At 45.8% G+C, this 15,880-nt stretch overlaps 1 protein-coding gene across 1 annotated transcript in view; it reads left to right on the top strand.

Moving 5' to 3' along the window:
* The first annotated feature begins 97 nt into the window (after positions 1–97).
* Positions 98–15,880, top strand: part of GRK4 (G protein-coupled receptor kinase 4) — an 81,857-nt gene continuing 66,074 nt past the window's right edge. The window contains exon 1 of the mRNA XM_038399204.2: positions 98–334. Within this exon, the coding sequence (XP_038255132.1) occupies positions 283–334 (52 nt within the window). The 5' untranslated portion in view covers positions 98–282. The remainder of the gene's footprint in view (positions 335–15,880) is intronic.

The raw sequence follows: 15,880 nt of genomic DNA, 5'->3' as shown, positions 1-15,880 counted from the left end.
TGTAGTCTTCGGGGCGGAGCGGTAAGGGCGAGAGGCGGGGGAGCGCGGCAGAGTCCTGCCCAGTGTGGGCAGGCCCCGGCCCGCCCGTCCCCTTTCCCCGCCCCCGTGAGCAGAGGAGGGAGAGGGCGGTGAGTGAGTGAGTGATGGGGGAGAGGAGAGCCCAGCACTAGCCCTCGGGGCCGGATGAGTGGAGCCCGGGTGTCCCGGCGGTGGCGGGGCAGGAGGAGGGGGCGAAGGAGGTGGTGGCGGCGCTGAGGGGGCAGCGGGGTTGGAGCCCTGATCATGGAGATCGAGAACATCGTGGCCAACACGGTACTGCTGAAAGCCAGGGAAGGTGAGCGCGGGGGGGGGGGGGAACGAAGGAGGGATGTGCGCGCCGAGGAGGGGCTCTGAGGGGCCGGGGTGCTGGGGGAGGAGGGGGGCAAGAGGGGAGGACTTAGGGTGAGAAGAGAGGCGGGGGCGCGAGAGGGAGGCGGCAGAGGGGAGCACAGTACCAGGGAAGGAGGAATAGATGGGGACTGAGGCGAGAGGATTTGGGGCGGGGGGGGGGGGACTCGAAGAGGGCAGGGAGCGGCGGGGTTGTAAAGAGAAGCAAGGGCTGCTGGCTGGGCGCAAACGATTTTGCCGGCTGCTTCAGAGAGATATTTAACTTTATTTTTAATTCAAAAAGTGATTATGGGAAGGTGAGTTACTAGCAGGAGGACGCTATCTGTTCATCTTAAAATAGGGTCTAACTTTGTCAAAAACTTTAAGAAACTTTTGGCTTGTCGTCAAAATCCCTGACAACGTCAAAAGTAACTGATGAATGCCACCTGCAGTTTCAGGTTGAGTGTCTTACATTGCTTGGTATGAAAGTGTCTGACTGTATAATTGCATCCGATGAAGTGAGCTGTAGCTCACGAAAGCTTATGCTCGAATAAATTCGTTAGTCTCTAAGGTGCCACAAGTACTCCTTTTCTTTTTGCGAATACAGACTAACACGGCTCCTACTCTGAAACCTGTATAATTGCAGAGAGTTTCCTAACTTTGAGATGGCTTCTCCAATGAGCAACCATATTTTAAAGAAGTCTGAAATCTTGTTCTGTCAAAAAGGTGTTTTTTCCTGAATGCACAGTTGCATAAGTGGCTACATGAAACCTTCCCCAGACTTGCATAAGTGGCTATGTGAAAGCTTTCAGACGACCCTCTTTGCCCTTAGTAGATCCTGGCTCTGGCTCCACTGTTCTTGTTCTCTTTGGACCCAATCCTCCTACTTTTAATTGGGTAGCTTACTGAGTAGTCCCACTGATTTCAGCGGGATGAGTCAAAGTGAGTAAGGGTGGAGGAATCTAGCCCTATACGTTTTGCAAGTCACTCCCACTCTAAATGGGTTTGGCATGTATACTGTACGTGCATCCGGTGAAATCTGTCTTAAGCAGCCTGAACCAAAAAAAAAAAAATCAGTCTTCAGCTTTGAAATTGAGCTTAGAAAGTAGAATAATGATTACAATGTTGATACATCTCCCAACGTTAGTTAAAAAGACCACCTCAAACTAGATGAGTGATTAGTTCCACTGAAAATATACATCTGTGGTGTTGCAGCCTGGGTTTGGAGTTTGCATTGGAATGATCTAAGAAATGGGGAGAGTGTGGCCAGCACATGGTCAGAGTAGAGCTTGGAGCCAGGTCCCACTAAGGATAGAGTGGTAACTGGGAATACTTTCAAGTGGCTGCTTAACATAGGGTTGCCTCCTTAGTTTAGATTCCACTAAATATAGAATAAATTATGATGGTAAGACTGACCAAAATGAGAGTTTTTACTGTACTCTCAGATTTATAGTTTGACAGCAGCTGGCTTAATATGACCAGTCCTACCCAAGATTAAATTTATTGTGAGTAGTAATGACTGTGGGTAAACATTATGTTTGTATTTTTCTCCCTTTCCCCCTATATAGAGATGAGCAAGCACAACATATTTTGGCTTGGAATCCTGATCACTTCATCAGTAGTGGGTGTCTTATCTTCAGTCTCTTAGGTCTTTCTCCTGGAGGCATCCTGATGTGTCTTACGTTTTTCAAAGTGCTGCTCAAACAGTAATATATTTGCCACATGTGGAGTGCACTCATTGGTCCTGGGAAGATCTCTTTCATTGCTTTCATAAGGAACACCCCACATCAGCTTAGTTGCTGTCCCCTTTATCCTGAGTTGGTGTGAGGGCTGTGAAACTGACTCAGATACTGTGGTGATGGATGCATAAGAAATAGAGTAACTGTTCACTTGGAGAGAGCTGGACAAGTGGGGCAAAAACCAACCAGATCTCTGAGACATCTCCTCCTCCCGCTGTGGTTTTTCTCATCTCATATTGCATAGTGTGAAGGGGCAGGAGAGACTAGGGAAGTGCATAGTTGCTGCTTTTTACATAAAGGGTCAAATCCTCAGTTGGTCTAAAGTGGCATAGCTCCAAGGATCTTTCAGATAATGTTGGAGTACATCAATAATTCATGCTATGAAATGGGGAAATTGCATGAAGTTGGATAGGAGCAGGTTACATTACTTTTATTAGGGCATAAATATTTCACTTGAATTTGCTAATTACTTTTCCTTCTCTACTGTGCTCTTGCGAAAAGTTAAACGCATTTCCACTTCCCAAAGCCATGACAGAGGAAAAGGGACTATGTTCTTAATTATGGACTGCACAGCTCTTCTAACTTGAGACGTTCTCATGATACAGATGGGGGTAGGCAAAATATTAATCTTAAAAGCACTTTATAGACACTAATCCTTCACACCCTTGTGAGGTAGATGGCTATTATCTGCATTTCCAGATAAGGAAATTGAAACACAGGTATTGCATGCCTTGGTCAAATCCATAGAAAAGGTCTACTTCAAAGTATTCGTTAAAATTCAGGAGTTCCTGACTCTCAGGCTTTGTCTACACTAGCACTTTTGTCAGTCAACGGTGTGAAGAAAACACCCCTGACTGACACAAGTTGCATTGACAAAAGTACCGTTGTGACATCACTATATTGGTGGGAGAGCATTTCCTGCAGACATAGCTACCACTGCTTGTTGGGGATGGTTCAATTATGCTGGTGGGAACGATCTCTCCTGCTGGCATAGAGCGGCTGCACAGGAGACCCTATAGTGGTGCAGCTGTAGTGGTACAGCTGTGCCGCTTTAGGGTCCATAGCTTTAGGCTCTAAATCAGCTCACTAGACCATGCTTCATGCTGGCTTGAAACTATCAGATTTTGTGACTTCTAAGAACGACTTCAAACAAAATAACTTCTGAATTCTTTCCTCTTTTTTGTTTGGCTGGGTCTAATGATGTTGGCAGTTGATAGTACAAAAGTACTGCCAGTTGTTTGTCAAAATAAGTGTAAAGTGTTTCTGTTGCTATGTTGACAATCTAAAAGAGATGTGTGGGTATGGAAACACTTGCTGCTTAAAGAATGGTTTGCTTTAATGAATCAGAAGGAATAATTTAAAATATAAAATCAAATTAACTGAATTTTAGTTAAACTCACAATTATCCCAGTCACTGAATATCTAAAGACTTTGATTGTCTCCCGAGATCTTTGCATAATATGCCTTTACGTGTGTCGCTAAATTTATAATTCAGTCTGCTTGACAATGATGCCAGTCTTTATTAATCCACTAGTCCAATTTTCCCCCTAGCACCTTCATGTTTTCACATTATAACCAAAATCAGCTGAGTCTAGAAACTCCAAATTTGTCCTCCAAATTTGTCATTGAGGACGAGTACCTTGGAACAGCATGGATCACATTTTAATAAAATATGGTCATGTGGACCATGTCTTCTGCATTCAGGATTATTTAACACCCCTGTGGCAACTACAGCAATTCCTTATATGGGGAAATATTCACTGTAGTTTTTAACTTCTTTTAACATAACTTACAAGATGAGCTATTGCCTAGCTGCTATGTCTGGCCATTATGTCCAGACGGGACTTCCTATTACTCCACAGCGCACAATCAACCTGTGGAACTCCTTGCCTGAAGAATTGTGAAGGCTAGGACTATAACGGTTTAAAAGAGAACTGGATAAATTCATGGAGGTTAAGTCCATTAATGGCTATTAGCCAGGATGGGTAAGGAAAGGTGTCCCCAGCCTCTGTTTGTTGGAGGGTGGAGATGGATGGCAGGAGAGAGATCACTTGATCATTACCTGTTAGGTTCACTCCCTCTGGGGCACCTGGCATTGGCCACTGTCGGTAGAAAGGATACTGGGCTGGATGGACCTTTGGTCTGACCGATTATGGCCATTCTTATGTTCCTTGGTCCTACCTCACATTCTTGTAGAAATCTGCCTGGCTTATATCTGGGTTAGTGATACTTTTATTTATTTCTTTTAAAAATCAAACTGGGGTGGCATGGCTTTATACGTATGTGGGAGGATAAGGAGATTTCCCCCCCCCCCAACCCTTCTTCCCCAAAACCCCCCTCCACACATTAAGAATATTTAAATGATCATCAGAAGAAATAGAAATAAAGCTTCAGATATTTAGGGTCTGGGTTGTTTTTTTTCTTCTGAAAAAACCCCCCTTGTTTGGTGGAAGTAATGGGCTATTGAAAAGAGAGAAATTATAAAGAAAGCTGCTTTGAATGTAGTGGGCACTACATTATGTACTATATAAGCAACTGAGGTAAAAGGCTGTACAAGTGTAAAAGCAATTATGGGAGCTATGAGAGCAAAGCCAGAATGCTTGTAATTTCATGAGAAATTGTACATTTTTATACATAACTTTCCTGTAGGGATTTTAATATTGAAAAGAAAAAATAGTTGGATTACTTCTACCTTTACAATAAAGTGGGGGAAATGAATACTTACGCTTACGCTGCTTTTTCTAGCAAAAATGTTTCATGAAATATTAGGTTTCCTGGAAGACATGAAGAGGGAATCCATGGGGGGAAAAATAATTTATCAAATATAAACTGATTATTCTGAAATAATTTTGTAGAAGTTCAGAAAAGCCATTTAGCTCTTGTTCTGTTACTGCTTTTGTATCAATAATTTGTTAGTTTTATGGGTCTTTCGCTAGCTTGCTACATTTTTTGAATATAAATATGTAGGCCTCAGATTCATTTGTCTCCCAAAAAGCAAATAAAAAGAAATGTAGTGTAGTTTGTGATAAATTGCTTTCCTTCATGACACTAATGTATATCTTTATCTTGCTCCTCTTTTCATTGCTGAAAGTAATACGGTGTATAAATACTCCAGAGGAGCAGATCCTCAGCTGGTGTAAATAGTCATAGCTCCATTGAAATCAATATCCATTTACACCAGCTGAGGTTCTGGCCCCCAGAGTGCCTCTTAAATTCATTGGGCCAATTTACTCTCACTTTATACAGCCAAAGCAGAATGAAGAAAACTTAGATGTCTAAGGTGTTGTCTACACTTGAAACGCTACAGTGGCACAGCAGCAGCCAGGGGTGGCAGGTTTGTATAATTTTTGGTGGTGCCCAGAACGGGTCCAAGTCCCGCCCCCTCCCCCACCTGCCTAAGGCTCTGGGAGGGAGTTTGGGTGTGGGCTCTGGGCTGGGGCAGGGGGTTGGGATACAGGAGGAGGTGCGGGGTGCAGGCTTTGGGAGGGAGTTTGGGTGTGTGAGGGGGTTTGGGGTGTGGGCTCTGGGCTGGGGCAGGGTTTTGGTGTGCGGGAGGGGTTGAGGGGTACAGGCTCTGGGAGGGAATTTGGGTGAGGGGTGTGGACTCTGGGCTAGGACAGGGGGTTCACTTACCTTACTTACTATCGGCGGCTCCCGATAGTGACCTCCACACCCCTCTGGCAGCAGCTCCTAGGTGTGGGCCGGGGGGGGGGGGGTCTCTGCTTGCCGCTGCACACAGGCACTGCCCCTGCAGCTCCCATTGGCAGCAGTTCCCTGCCAATGGAAGCTGTAGAGTTGGCGCTTGGGGCAGGGACAGCGCATGGAGACACTACTCCCCTCCAGGGGCTGCAGGGACGTGCCAGCTGCTTCAGGGAGTGGTGCGGCGCGAGGGTTCTGCCAGTGGCCCCCAGGCCCTTTTAAATTGCCCGGGGGCAGCAGGCAGGGCCAGGGGATGCTCCAGGTGAGGCGCATGGGGCGGCAGGCAGGGCCGGGGGAGAGACATTGGTGGAGGCCCCAAACATTAGTGGAGGCATGCCCACAGGCCCTGAATATTCCTGGAGCACGGGCACCGCGGGCGCATATAACTCACCTCCCTGGCAGTGCTGTTGCAGCTACAGTGCTGTAGCGCTTCAGTGTAGACATAACCTCCCGTCAGCGTAGGTAATTCGCCTCTGCAAGAGGCGGTAGCTAAATCGATGGAAGAATTCTTCCCTCGATGTAGCATTGTCTATGCAGGGATTTAGATTGGCTTAATTATGTCATACAGAAATGTGAATTTTTCACACCTGTCTTGAGCAACATAGAGCTGGTCAATACTTAGATTGACCAGCTAAGTCTGACTGAACATAAGGCCAATTGTTAGGAAAGTATTCGTGTAGGAAGAGGTTAAAGGCTGTGCATTTCCTTGTTTTGATGTTGGAATTATACCAGTTTAGGTGCTCTATTTCTGAAGACTAAATGACCTTCTTCCCTCCCCTGGCCCAGAGTACACATTTGATCTCCTATGCAAAAAGTGTCTTTGAAGTCAATTGGACTACTCCTGTATTTAAGGCAGGCAAGATTTTGCCTCAGGTAAGCAGGTATTTCTTATTATCTTGAGATACTGTAGGTGGTGATACCTGGGCAGACATCTTCTGACATGTACACGCTACTGGACCTCGCAAGTAGGAAACAAATTCCAATGGGGAGGGTTTTTTCTAAGCCCCAATAACTGACAGAAATATGAACAAAACCTTTCATGTTATTTCTTGAGAGCATATGGGCAAGTGAGACTGGGGTATACACAAATTTGTGCAAATTTGGGACTGTAAATAAAGATTCATACACTCTAATCATCTGTATTATAAAAACATACAGGTCTTGAAAATCCACTCATCAGTGGTGAATGTCATCAGTTTCTGCAGACTATAATCTTTCATTTAAAAAAGACATTTTTAGCTCTTGTAAATACTACTACCTTTTCCCTTTCCTTCTATAGTTTGCGGTATCCTAAGCTACCAAGTGCATCCCTCAGGTGATGAATGAGGATACTCGATACATAACATGGGCAGCTCTGAATATATTGAATAAGGACCTGTGGTCCCATAGTTGTGAGTCAGGCAACCTTCCTGTCTGTCTATTTAAACTTCCTCTATGAGAGTATAATCTTCCTGAATAGAGTACTGAGATAGAATCTGAAAGGTGTCTTCCAGACCCAGCCCATCTCAAGGTTATTTCCATAACTGACACATGCATACATATTTTTAAAATGTATATATGTGTCAGTTATGGAAATAACTGTAAGATGGGCTGGATGTGGAAGACTCCTTTCCGATGGTATCTCAAATGGATACTCTATTCAGGAAGATTATACTCTCATAGAGAAGGTTAGCAGTGCTTCTCAAACTATCTGATGTGGCGGACTGGCAATTTTTTTTCCAATGTGTCAGGGACTGTTACCATATTTGTGCCATATTATTATCGTATTCGCATAGGCACGTAGCACATCAGATCAGAAAAACTAACATTCCTCACTGTATTAATTGGAATGAGAGTGGGGCATAATCGCGGAGATGTTCCCATTTAAATATATTGAAGACTGACTGAAAGGCTGTGTGTCTGTGCGGATGGTATAAAATGACCATTGTTCGTTTACAATCCAAGAAAATATTATTTGAGCATTCGTAGTAATATTAATTTACATCGGAAACAATATAATGAATATAATAAAAGTTTGCAGACATTTTTTAGGGGGCTTATCCGCTCCACCCGACAACCTGCTGCAGTGTCTTTTTCCTCCACCAGCTCTGCTGATCAGAGCAAATACTGTCAAATTTCACGGGAGCAACACCACCACCAACAATAATAATTAATCCTCCTCTCCCCAAACCTGCACTAAACTGTCTTCCAGCATCAAGGGGCTATTTTATTTTATTTTATTTTATTTTATTTTTTCGAGTGGGGTGGAGGGGTAAGGAAAGGAGAGGGGGTGGCAGCCAAGCCCAAGAAATTGCTAGAGATTAACGAGTCTTCTCCTTATTAGTGTGTTCGTGGGCTTTGTCTGCTCGGGGCTGGGTGGGGGGCAGCGTGAATGGATGGCACAATGTGCAGGAAACACACACACATTACACATGTTGCAGCTCAGGCAGTGCCTCTTCCTCTCTCTGGCGTAAGAGTGAGGGAAGGAGGGGTGACCCCGCCAATGGCAGTGGCCGCAGCAGAGTCGCTGGCAGCTGTTGCTGCAGCAGCCGGGGTCAAGCTAGCATGTGCCAGGACAGTGTCTGGGGAGCGGAGCGGAACCGGTGTGAGCAGAACGTGCTGCCTCGGGTCCCAGGCGCTGCAGACCGTCAACTGATGGCTTGCAGACTGGCACCGGACCACGACTTTGAGTAGCACTGGGTTAGAGTACTCCTCAACAAAAAGGCAGCACAAGCTCTACAAGAATGGGAACAAGTTGGCTCACAAATTATGAGAGCAAGCTATTGTGATACCCATATTGTTATGTTTCTGAAACTTGGCAAATGTTAGGAAACCCACAACAGAAAACTTAATGCATTCTGCCTGAGATGCTCGTGAAGAAACCTTGGTGTCGGCTGGTGGGATAAAATAACCAATGCTGATATGTTATAAAGGACCGGCCAATAGACTGTAGAGACAATGATTCAAGAAAGAAGGCTGAAGTGGTTTGGACATGTGTAAATGTCAGAAAACTGTATTTCTAGGCAAGTACTTGATTGGCTATCACCTGGTGAAAGATGAGGGAGGCAGGGAAAGGACAACAGATGACATATAAGAAAACCAGTAAGTAAGATGGAGCTGTCTATAACTAAGCAAGAAACTTGCATTGGACAGAAGGAGGTGGAAAGACTGGGTTGCCTTGTGTCAGAGGCATAAGAGCATCTAATAATAGATTGTTATACTCACTTATTTGCATTTTGTTTTAAAATAGACTGTAAGCTCTTTGTGGCAGAGAACCTGTCTTCCTGTGTTTGTACAGCACTATGCACAATGGGGCTTTTTTATGACAAAAAGAGTAAGAAGAAATGACGTGGGCATAGTGGGGTCCAAATAAATATGTTACTAAATATACACAATATACAAGGCCTAGTTACCTATGCTGCTCTGGGTGTTCTCGTGGTGCTCACTGTGCTATATGTTTCAGAGAAGTCTCCCAATCTATTTAAAGAGATACTACATTGTTCTCTAAATTGGTGGTTTTCAACCAGGGGTTCGTGTACGCAGAGACCTTCCAGGAGTATAATACTCATCTAGATATTTGCCTAGTTTTACAACAGGCTGCATAAAAAGCACTAGCAAAGTTACTATAAACTAAAATTTCATACTTGTTTATACTGCTCTATATACTATACACTGAAATGTAAATACTTACATTTATATTGATTTTTTTTAGAATCTATAGTCTAATTTATTTTATAACTATATGGTAAAAATGAGGAAATAAGCAATTTTTCAGTAATAGTGTGCTGTGACACTTTTGTATTTTTATGTCTGATTTTGTAAGCAAGTGGTTTTGAAGTGAGGTGAAACTTAGGGTACACAAGACAAATCAGACTCCTGAAAGGGCTCCTGTAGTCTGGAAAGGTTGAGAGCTATTGCTATACATTACTGGCTCTAAGCCTGCTTGGGGCCTGCAATACTAGCATAATATAAATTATTATAAATGCCTGAGAGCATAGGTACAGAATCAGATTTGGGATTTTAAAACACTTTTAAAAAATAATTGGAAGGGTGAGAGATTATCTATGTAAAGTTGAAATTGCATCTGTTTTGTTCCACTTCATCCTGTTAATTAAATATCTCTACTGGATGCATTACAATAGAATGTGGTCCACAGTTACATTAGTTTGTATCCTATTGTAAAATAACAATACTAAATTCTAGGTCAAATCAGCTAATCCTAGTTTCAATTTAACTAAATTTACTGGATGAGCAGGTTTGAGGGAATATGGGAGAGTTGTAGGTTATGGATAGTAGTTGCACAAACTAAAATGTTTGTGCATTAGCATTTCTAACTGTTCGCATGATTACTGAGATTGGACATGCAGTTGAAGTAAAGGACCAATTACTTGTTCTCATGGCTTCAGCTGTGGGTTCTGTGAGTTATTGTGCACATAATTTTATACGAATATTTTTGAAAATCTAATGCACTAAGTCTCTACTATCTAAGATGGGATAATTTTTTTTTTTTTTAAACAAAGTAGGTCAAATACAGCGGTTTTTCTACAGGCTGTCCCAAAAAGTTTGAGCCTAAAAGGGTCACGTCCTGATTTTCCCCCCTCCCCCGCCCGGCTTTTGTAAAGAAGTATCCGATTCACACAACTATTCCATCCTGTCCAGTTCATCAAAGACCATACTGAGTAATGTGAAATAGGAAGAGAGAAATTAACTTGCCTTCCTTGATGCTTCTGTTTCTTTGGTGTTGGTTTCATTATTGCTTTTAACATATTATGTTTCTAGCACCCATTTTGCTTATACAAGTGAGACTGGTACATCTGCCAATTTTTTGCTGTTCTTAACACTCAAATAGTCTCAAACTTGACATCTCAAACAGAATAATTCTACAGTGTCTGTCTTAATTTGTGGCCTTGGTCATACTGTGGATTATTAGCTTCACAGCCTGCAGAAATCTTCTGGTCAAGGCAAGTGAACACCTATTGAATATTCTGAGATAAAAGATGTTAGAAAGTTTGATCAGTTTGAAAAAGCAATTTCACTCTCTTCTTTCTGTCCTTGTAAGGCAGGGGTGGGCAAACTACATCCCGTGGGCTGGATCCGGTCCCTTGGGGCTTTGGATCCAGCCCATGAGATTGCCACACCTGTGGCGCTGCACCGCTCTGGGAAGCGGCCACACCATGTCCCTGCAGCCCATAGGGGTGGGGGGACAGAGAGCTCCGCATGCTGCTCTTGCCTATGGGTACCTCCCCCAAAGTTCCCATTGGCCAGGAACGGGTTACCGTGGCCAATGGGAGCTTCCGGGGGGGTACCCACAGGCGAGGGAAACATTCAGAGCTCTCCGCGCTGCTCCCCGTGGCGCCCCCCCCGGGGCCACACAAGGACGTGGTGCTGGCCGCTTCCCAGAGTGGTGTGGTGCGGGGCTGCGGCAGGCAGGCAGGGAGCCGGCCCTGGCCGCAGTGCACGCTGCAGCCACCCCGGAGTCGCTCTAGATAAGTGGCGATGGGCCGGAGCCTGAACCCCTCCTGCACCCCAACTCCTTGTCCTGAGTCCCCTGCCACATCCCGCACCTCTCCTGCATCCCAACCCCCTAACTTGAGCCCCCTCATACACCCCGCACCTCTCGTCTGCCCCAACCCCTTGCCCTGAGCCCCTTCTTGCATACCACACCTGCTCCCGCACTCCGCCCCCCAACCCCCTGCCCTGGCCCTGCAAGCAAATTCCTCACCCAGATGTGGCCCTTGGGCCAAAAAGTTTGCCCACCCCTGTTGTAAGGAATTGTTGGGAGAAGTAGCTATTTCTCCATTCTGAGGGGATAATAAGGAATTGATGTGTGAGATGAGTAAATTAATGTTAATCTAGAGCAGTGGTTTTCAAACTTTTTTTCTGGTGACCCAGTTGAAGAAAATTGTTGATGCTCCGTGATGCAACAGAGCTGGGGATGAGGGGGTTGGGGTGTGGGAGGGGCTCAGGGCTGGGGCAGAGAGTTGGGGTGAGGGCTGTGGGGTGGGGCCAGGGATGAGGGGTTTAGTGTGCAGGAGGGGTTGGGGGGGCTCAGGGCTGGGTCGGGAGTTGGGGTGCAGGAGGGGTAAGGGCTCTGAGTTGGCTTTACAGGCTCTGGGGTGGGGATGAGAATGCGGGGTTTGGAGTACAGGAAGGGGCTCAGGGCTGGGGCAGGAGATTGGGGCGTAGGGTTTGGGGCATAGGTTTATCTCGGGTAGCTCCTGGTCAGTGGCGCAGCGGGGGTGCTAAGGCAGGCTTCCTGCCTGTCTTGGCACTGTGGACCATGCTGTGCCCTGGAAGCGGCCGGTAGCAGGTCCGTCTCCTAGGCGGAGGTTCACAAGCGGCTCCGCATGGCTCTTGTCTGCAGGCATCCCCCACACACAAAAAAGGTGCGAAATGATTGTCTGCCATTGCTTTCACGGAGGGAGGGGCGACTGACGACATGTACCCAAAACCACCCGTGACAATGTTTTTGCCCCATCAGGCATTGGGAGCTTAACCCAGAATTCCAATGAGTGGCGGAGACTGCAGGAACTGTGTGGGATAGCTATCCACAGTGCAATGCTCCAAAAGTCAATGCTAGCCACGGTACTGTGGACGCACTCCGCCAACTTAATGCGCTTAGTGGGGGGACACACAATCGACTGTATAAAATTGCTTCTATAAAAATTGACTTCTGTAAATTTGACCTAATTTTGTAGTGTAGACATACCCTTAGAGACTAACAAATTTATTTGGGCATAAGCTTTCGTGGGCTAAAACCCACTTCATCAGATGCAAGGAGTGGAAAATACAGTAGGAAGATATAGATGTATGTATGTATATATATATATATATATACACACACACACAGTACATGAAAAGATGGGAGTTGCCTTACCAACTGGAGGATCAGTTCTAATGAGACAATTCAATTAAAGTGGGCTATTTTCAACAGGAGGAAAAATCTCTTTTGTAGTGGTAATCAGGGTGGCCCATTTCAAATAGTTGACAAGAAGGTGTGAGTAACAGTAGGGGGAAATTAGCATGGCGAAATTCGTTTTTAGTTTTTGAAGTGACCCATCCACTCCCAGTCTTTATTCAGGCCTAATTTGATGGTATCCAGTTTGCAAATTAATTCCAGTTCTGCAGTTTCTTGTTGGAGTCTATTTTTGAAGTTTTTTTTTGTTGAAGAGTTGCCTCTTTCAAGTCTGTTGTTGAGTGTCCAGGTAGGTTGAAGTGTTCTCTGACTGTTTTTGAATGTTATAATTCTTGATGTCTGATTTGTGTCCATGTATTCTTTTGCGTAGAGATTGGCCAATCTCTATGGCAGAGGGGCATTGCTGGCACATGATGGCATATATCACATCGGTAGATGTGCAGGTGAACGAGCCCCTGATGGTGTGGCTGATGTGGTTAGGTCCTATTATGGTGTGCCTTGAATAGATATGTGGACAGAGTTGGCAACAGGGTTTGTTGCAGGGATAGGTTCCTGGGTTAGTGTTTTTGTTGTGTGGTGTGTAGTTGCTGGTGAGTATTTGCTTCAGGTTGGGGGGCTGTCTGTAAGCGAGGACTGGCCTGTCTCCCAAGGTCGTGGGAGTGAGAGTGAGGGATTGTCCTTCAGGATAGGTTGTAGATCCTTGATGATGCGCTGGAGAGGTTTTAGTTGGGGGCTGAAGGTGATGGCTAGTGGTGTTCTGTTGTTTTCTTTGTTGGGCCTGTCCTGTGGTAGGTGACTTCTCGGTACTCTTCTGGCTCTGCCCTTTCTTCGCTTCAGCAGGTGGGTATTGTAGTTTTTAAGAATGCTTGATAAATATCCTGTAAGTGTTTGTCTCTGTCTGAGGGATTGGAGCAAATGCGGTTGTATCTTAGACCTTGGCTGTAGACAATGGATCATGTGATGTGGTCTGGATGAAAGCTGGAGGCATGTAGGTAAGTATAGTGGTCAGTAGGTTTCCAGTTTAGGGTGATGTTTATGTGACCATCGCTTATTTGCACTGTAGTGTCCAGGAAGTGGATCTCTTGTGTGGACTGGTCCAGGCTGAGGTTAATGATGGGGTGGAAATTGTTGAAATCCTGGTGGACTTCCTCAAGGGCCTCTTTCCCATAGGTCCAGATGATGAAGATGTCATCAATGTAGTGCAAGTAGAGTAGGGGCGTTAGGGGACGAGAGCTGAGGAAGCGTTGTTCTAAGTCAGCCATTAAATGTTGGCATAATGTGGGGCCATGCGGGTACCCAAAGTGCTGTGTGTTACTATATACTCTTGGGTTTGAGCCTGTAAATCATGTACTATGCAAGTTTATGGCTGATGGCGGGGAATTGTAACTCTGTATCTGTGTTCTCCTTATATCTCCTGTCACTGAACTTTTTCAAAAATGATGAAGACCAACCCTTCGATCACATATTCAGATAAAGGCACGTAGTGTGTTTTTGATACAGTTGTGTGCTTTCAGAGCTCTGCTGGGTGGGGCTGACTTGGCTTTCTCATCCTAATGTTATCTGATTGTTTGGCTTTTGGAGTTAGTTGTGCAAGTATTTCTGTGGAAGCAAACATGAACCCATAGTATTGCACTTCCTGAGTGCTCTTGAAACATAGAGTTCCAGTATTTTTCAAAGGTGGATAGGATCTTTATCTGCAATATACATGTGGCTAAACTAAGGGAGAAATAGATATTGTGACTTGCCCAAAGTCTTCTAGTGCTGTAGTCCAGGGGTGGCCAACCTGTGGCTCCTGAGCTGCATGTGGCTCTTCAGAGGTTAGTATGTGGCTCCTTACATAGGCACTGATTCTGGGGCTGGAGCTATAGATGCTAACTTTCCAATGTGCTGAGGGGCGCTCGCTGTTCAACCCCCTGCTCTGCCCTAAGACCTGCCCCCACTTTGCCCCTTCCCCTGAGCCTGCAATGCCCTCACTCCCCTCCCCCCCATAGCCTCCTGCGCACGTGAAACAGCTGATTGTGAGGGGGAGTAGGCGCTGATTTGTAGGGGCTGCCGGCAGGCGGGAGGTGCTGGGGGCTGGGAAGTGGATGTGGAGCTGCTGACGTATTACTGTGGCTCTTTGGCAGTGTACATTGGTAAATTCTGGCACCTTCTTGGGCTCAGGTTGGCAACCCCTGCGCTAGTCACTGGATCCTATTGCATAGATCTTATGGATTTACTTAGGATTTACTTACCATTACTTTGCTAATAAAGACTTTGGTCATATAGTTCAAAGTCCAATTTCTTTACTTCTGCCTGTCACCAGAAAGACCAGGAATAGTGTAATCGCTAAAATAAATGCACATTAATGTAGATAGTAATGTGACCACCTTCTGGCTGACTATATGGAGGAAAATCATCTGCTACTTTGAAAAATATGCTCAGCTTCCTAAACTTTATTTCCAAACAAGATTTCTTCATTGTCACACACAAGACTTCTTTGCAACAAACATCTTTGTTTTTTCACTGAGGACTCATATAAGGTAGGCAAAAAAACCAGCCATCTTTTCTTCAAAGATGTTGAATGTTTAAAAAAGCAGCTGGAAACATTTAATGTATCATGCCCTGATAACTCAAAAATGATCTAATGCAAGGGTGGGCAAACTACGGCCCGGGGGCCGCATCCGGCCCTCCAGATGTTTTAATCTGGCCTCAAGCTCGAGCTGGGGAGTGGGATTGGGGGCATGCCTACTCCACGCAGCTCCTGGAAACTGTGGCATGTCCCCCCTCCAGCTCCTATGCGTAGAGGCAGTCAAGGGGCTCCGCACACCGCCCCCACCCCAAGTGCCGCCCCCACCCCAAGTGCCACCTCCACAGCTCCCATTGGCTGGGAACCACAGCCAATGGGAGCTGCAGGGGCAACACCTGCGGACAGGGCTGCGTGCAGAGCTGCCTGGCTGCACCTCTGTGTAGGAGCCAGAGGGGGACATGCCACTGCTTCTGGGAGCTGCTTGAGTTAAACACTGCCCAGAGCTTGCACCCTGACCCCCTCCTGCACCCCAACGCCCTGCCCCAGCTCTGATCCCACTCCCGCCTTTGCTTCCAGCACGAAGCACCCTCCTGCACCCACAATCCTTCAGCCCCCGCCGGAGCCCTTACCCCCCCTGCCACAACCCAACCTCCTGCCCCAGCTCGGAGCCCC

This window comes from Dermochelys coriacea, chromosome 4 (genome assembly GCF_009764565.3).
Source record: "Dermochelys coriacea isolate rDerCor1 chromosome 4, rDerCor1.pri.v4, whole genome shotgun sequence".
Classification (NCBI taxonomy): Eukaryota; Metazoa; Chordata; order Testudines; family Dermochelyidae; genus Dermochelys; species Dermochelys coriacea.
This window is presented reverse-complemented; position numbering and strand designations above follow the sequence as displayed.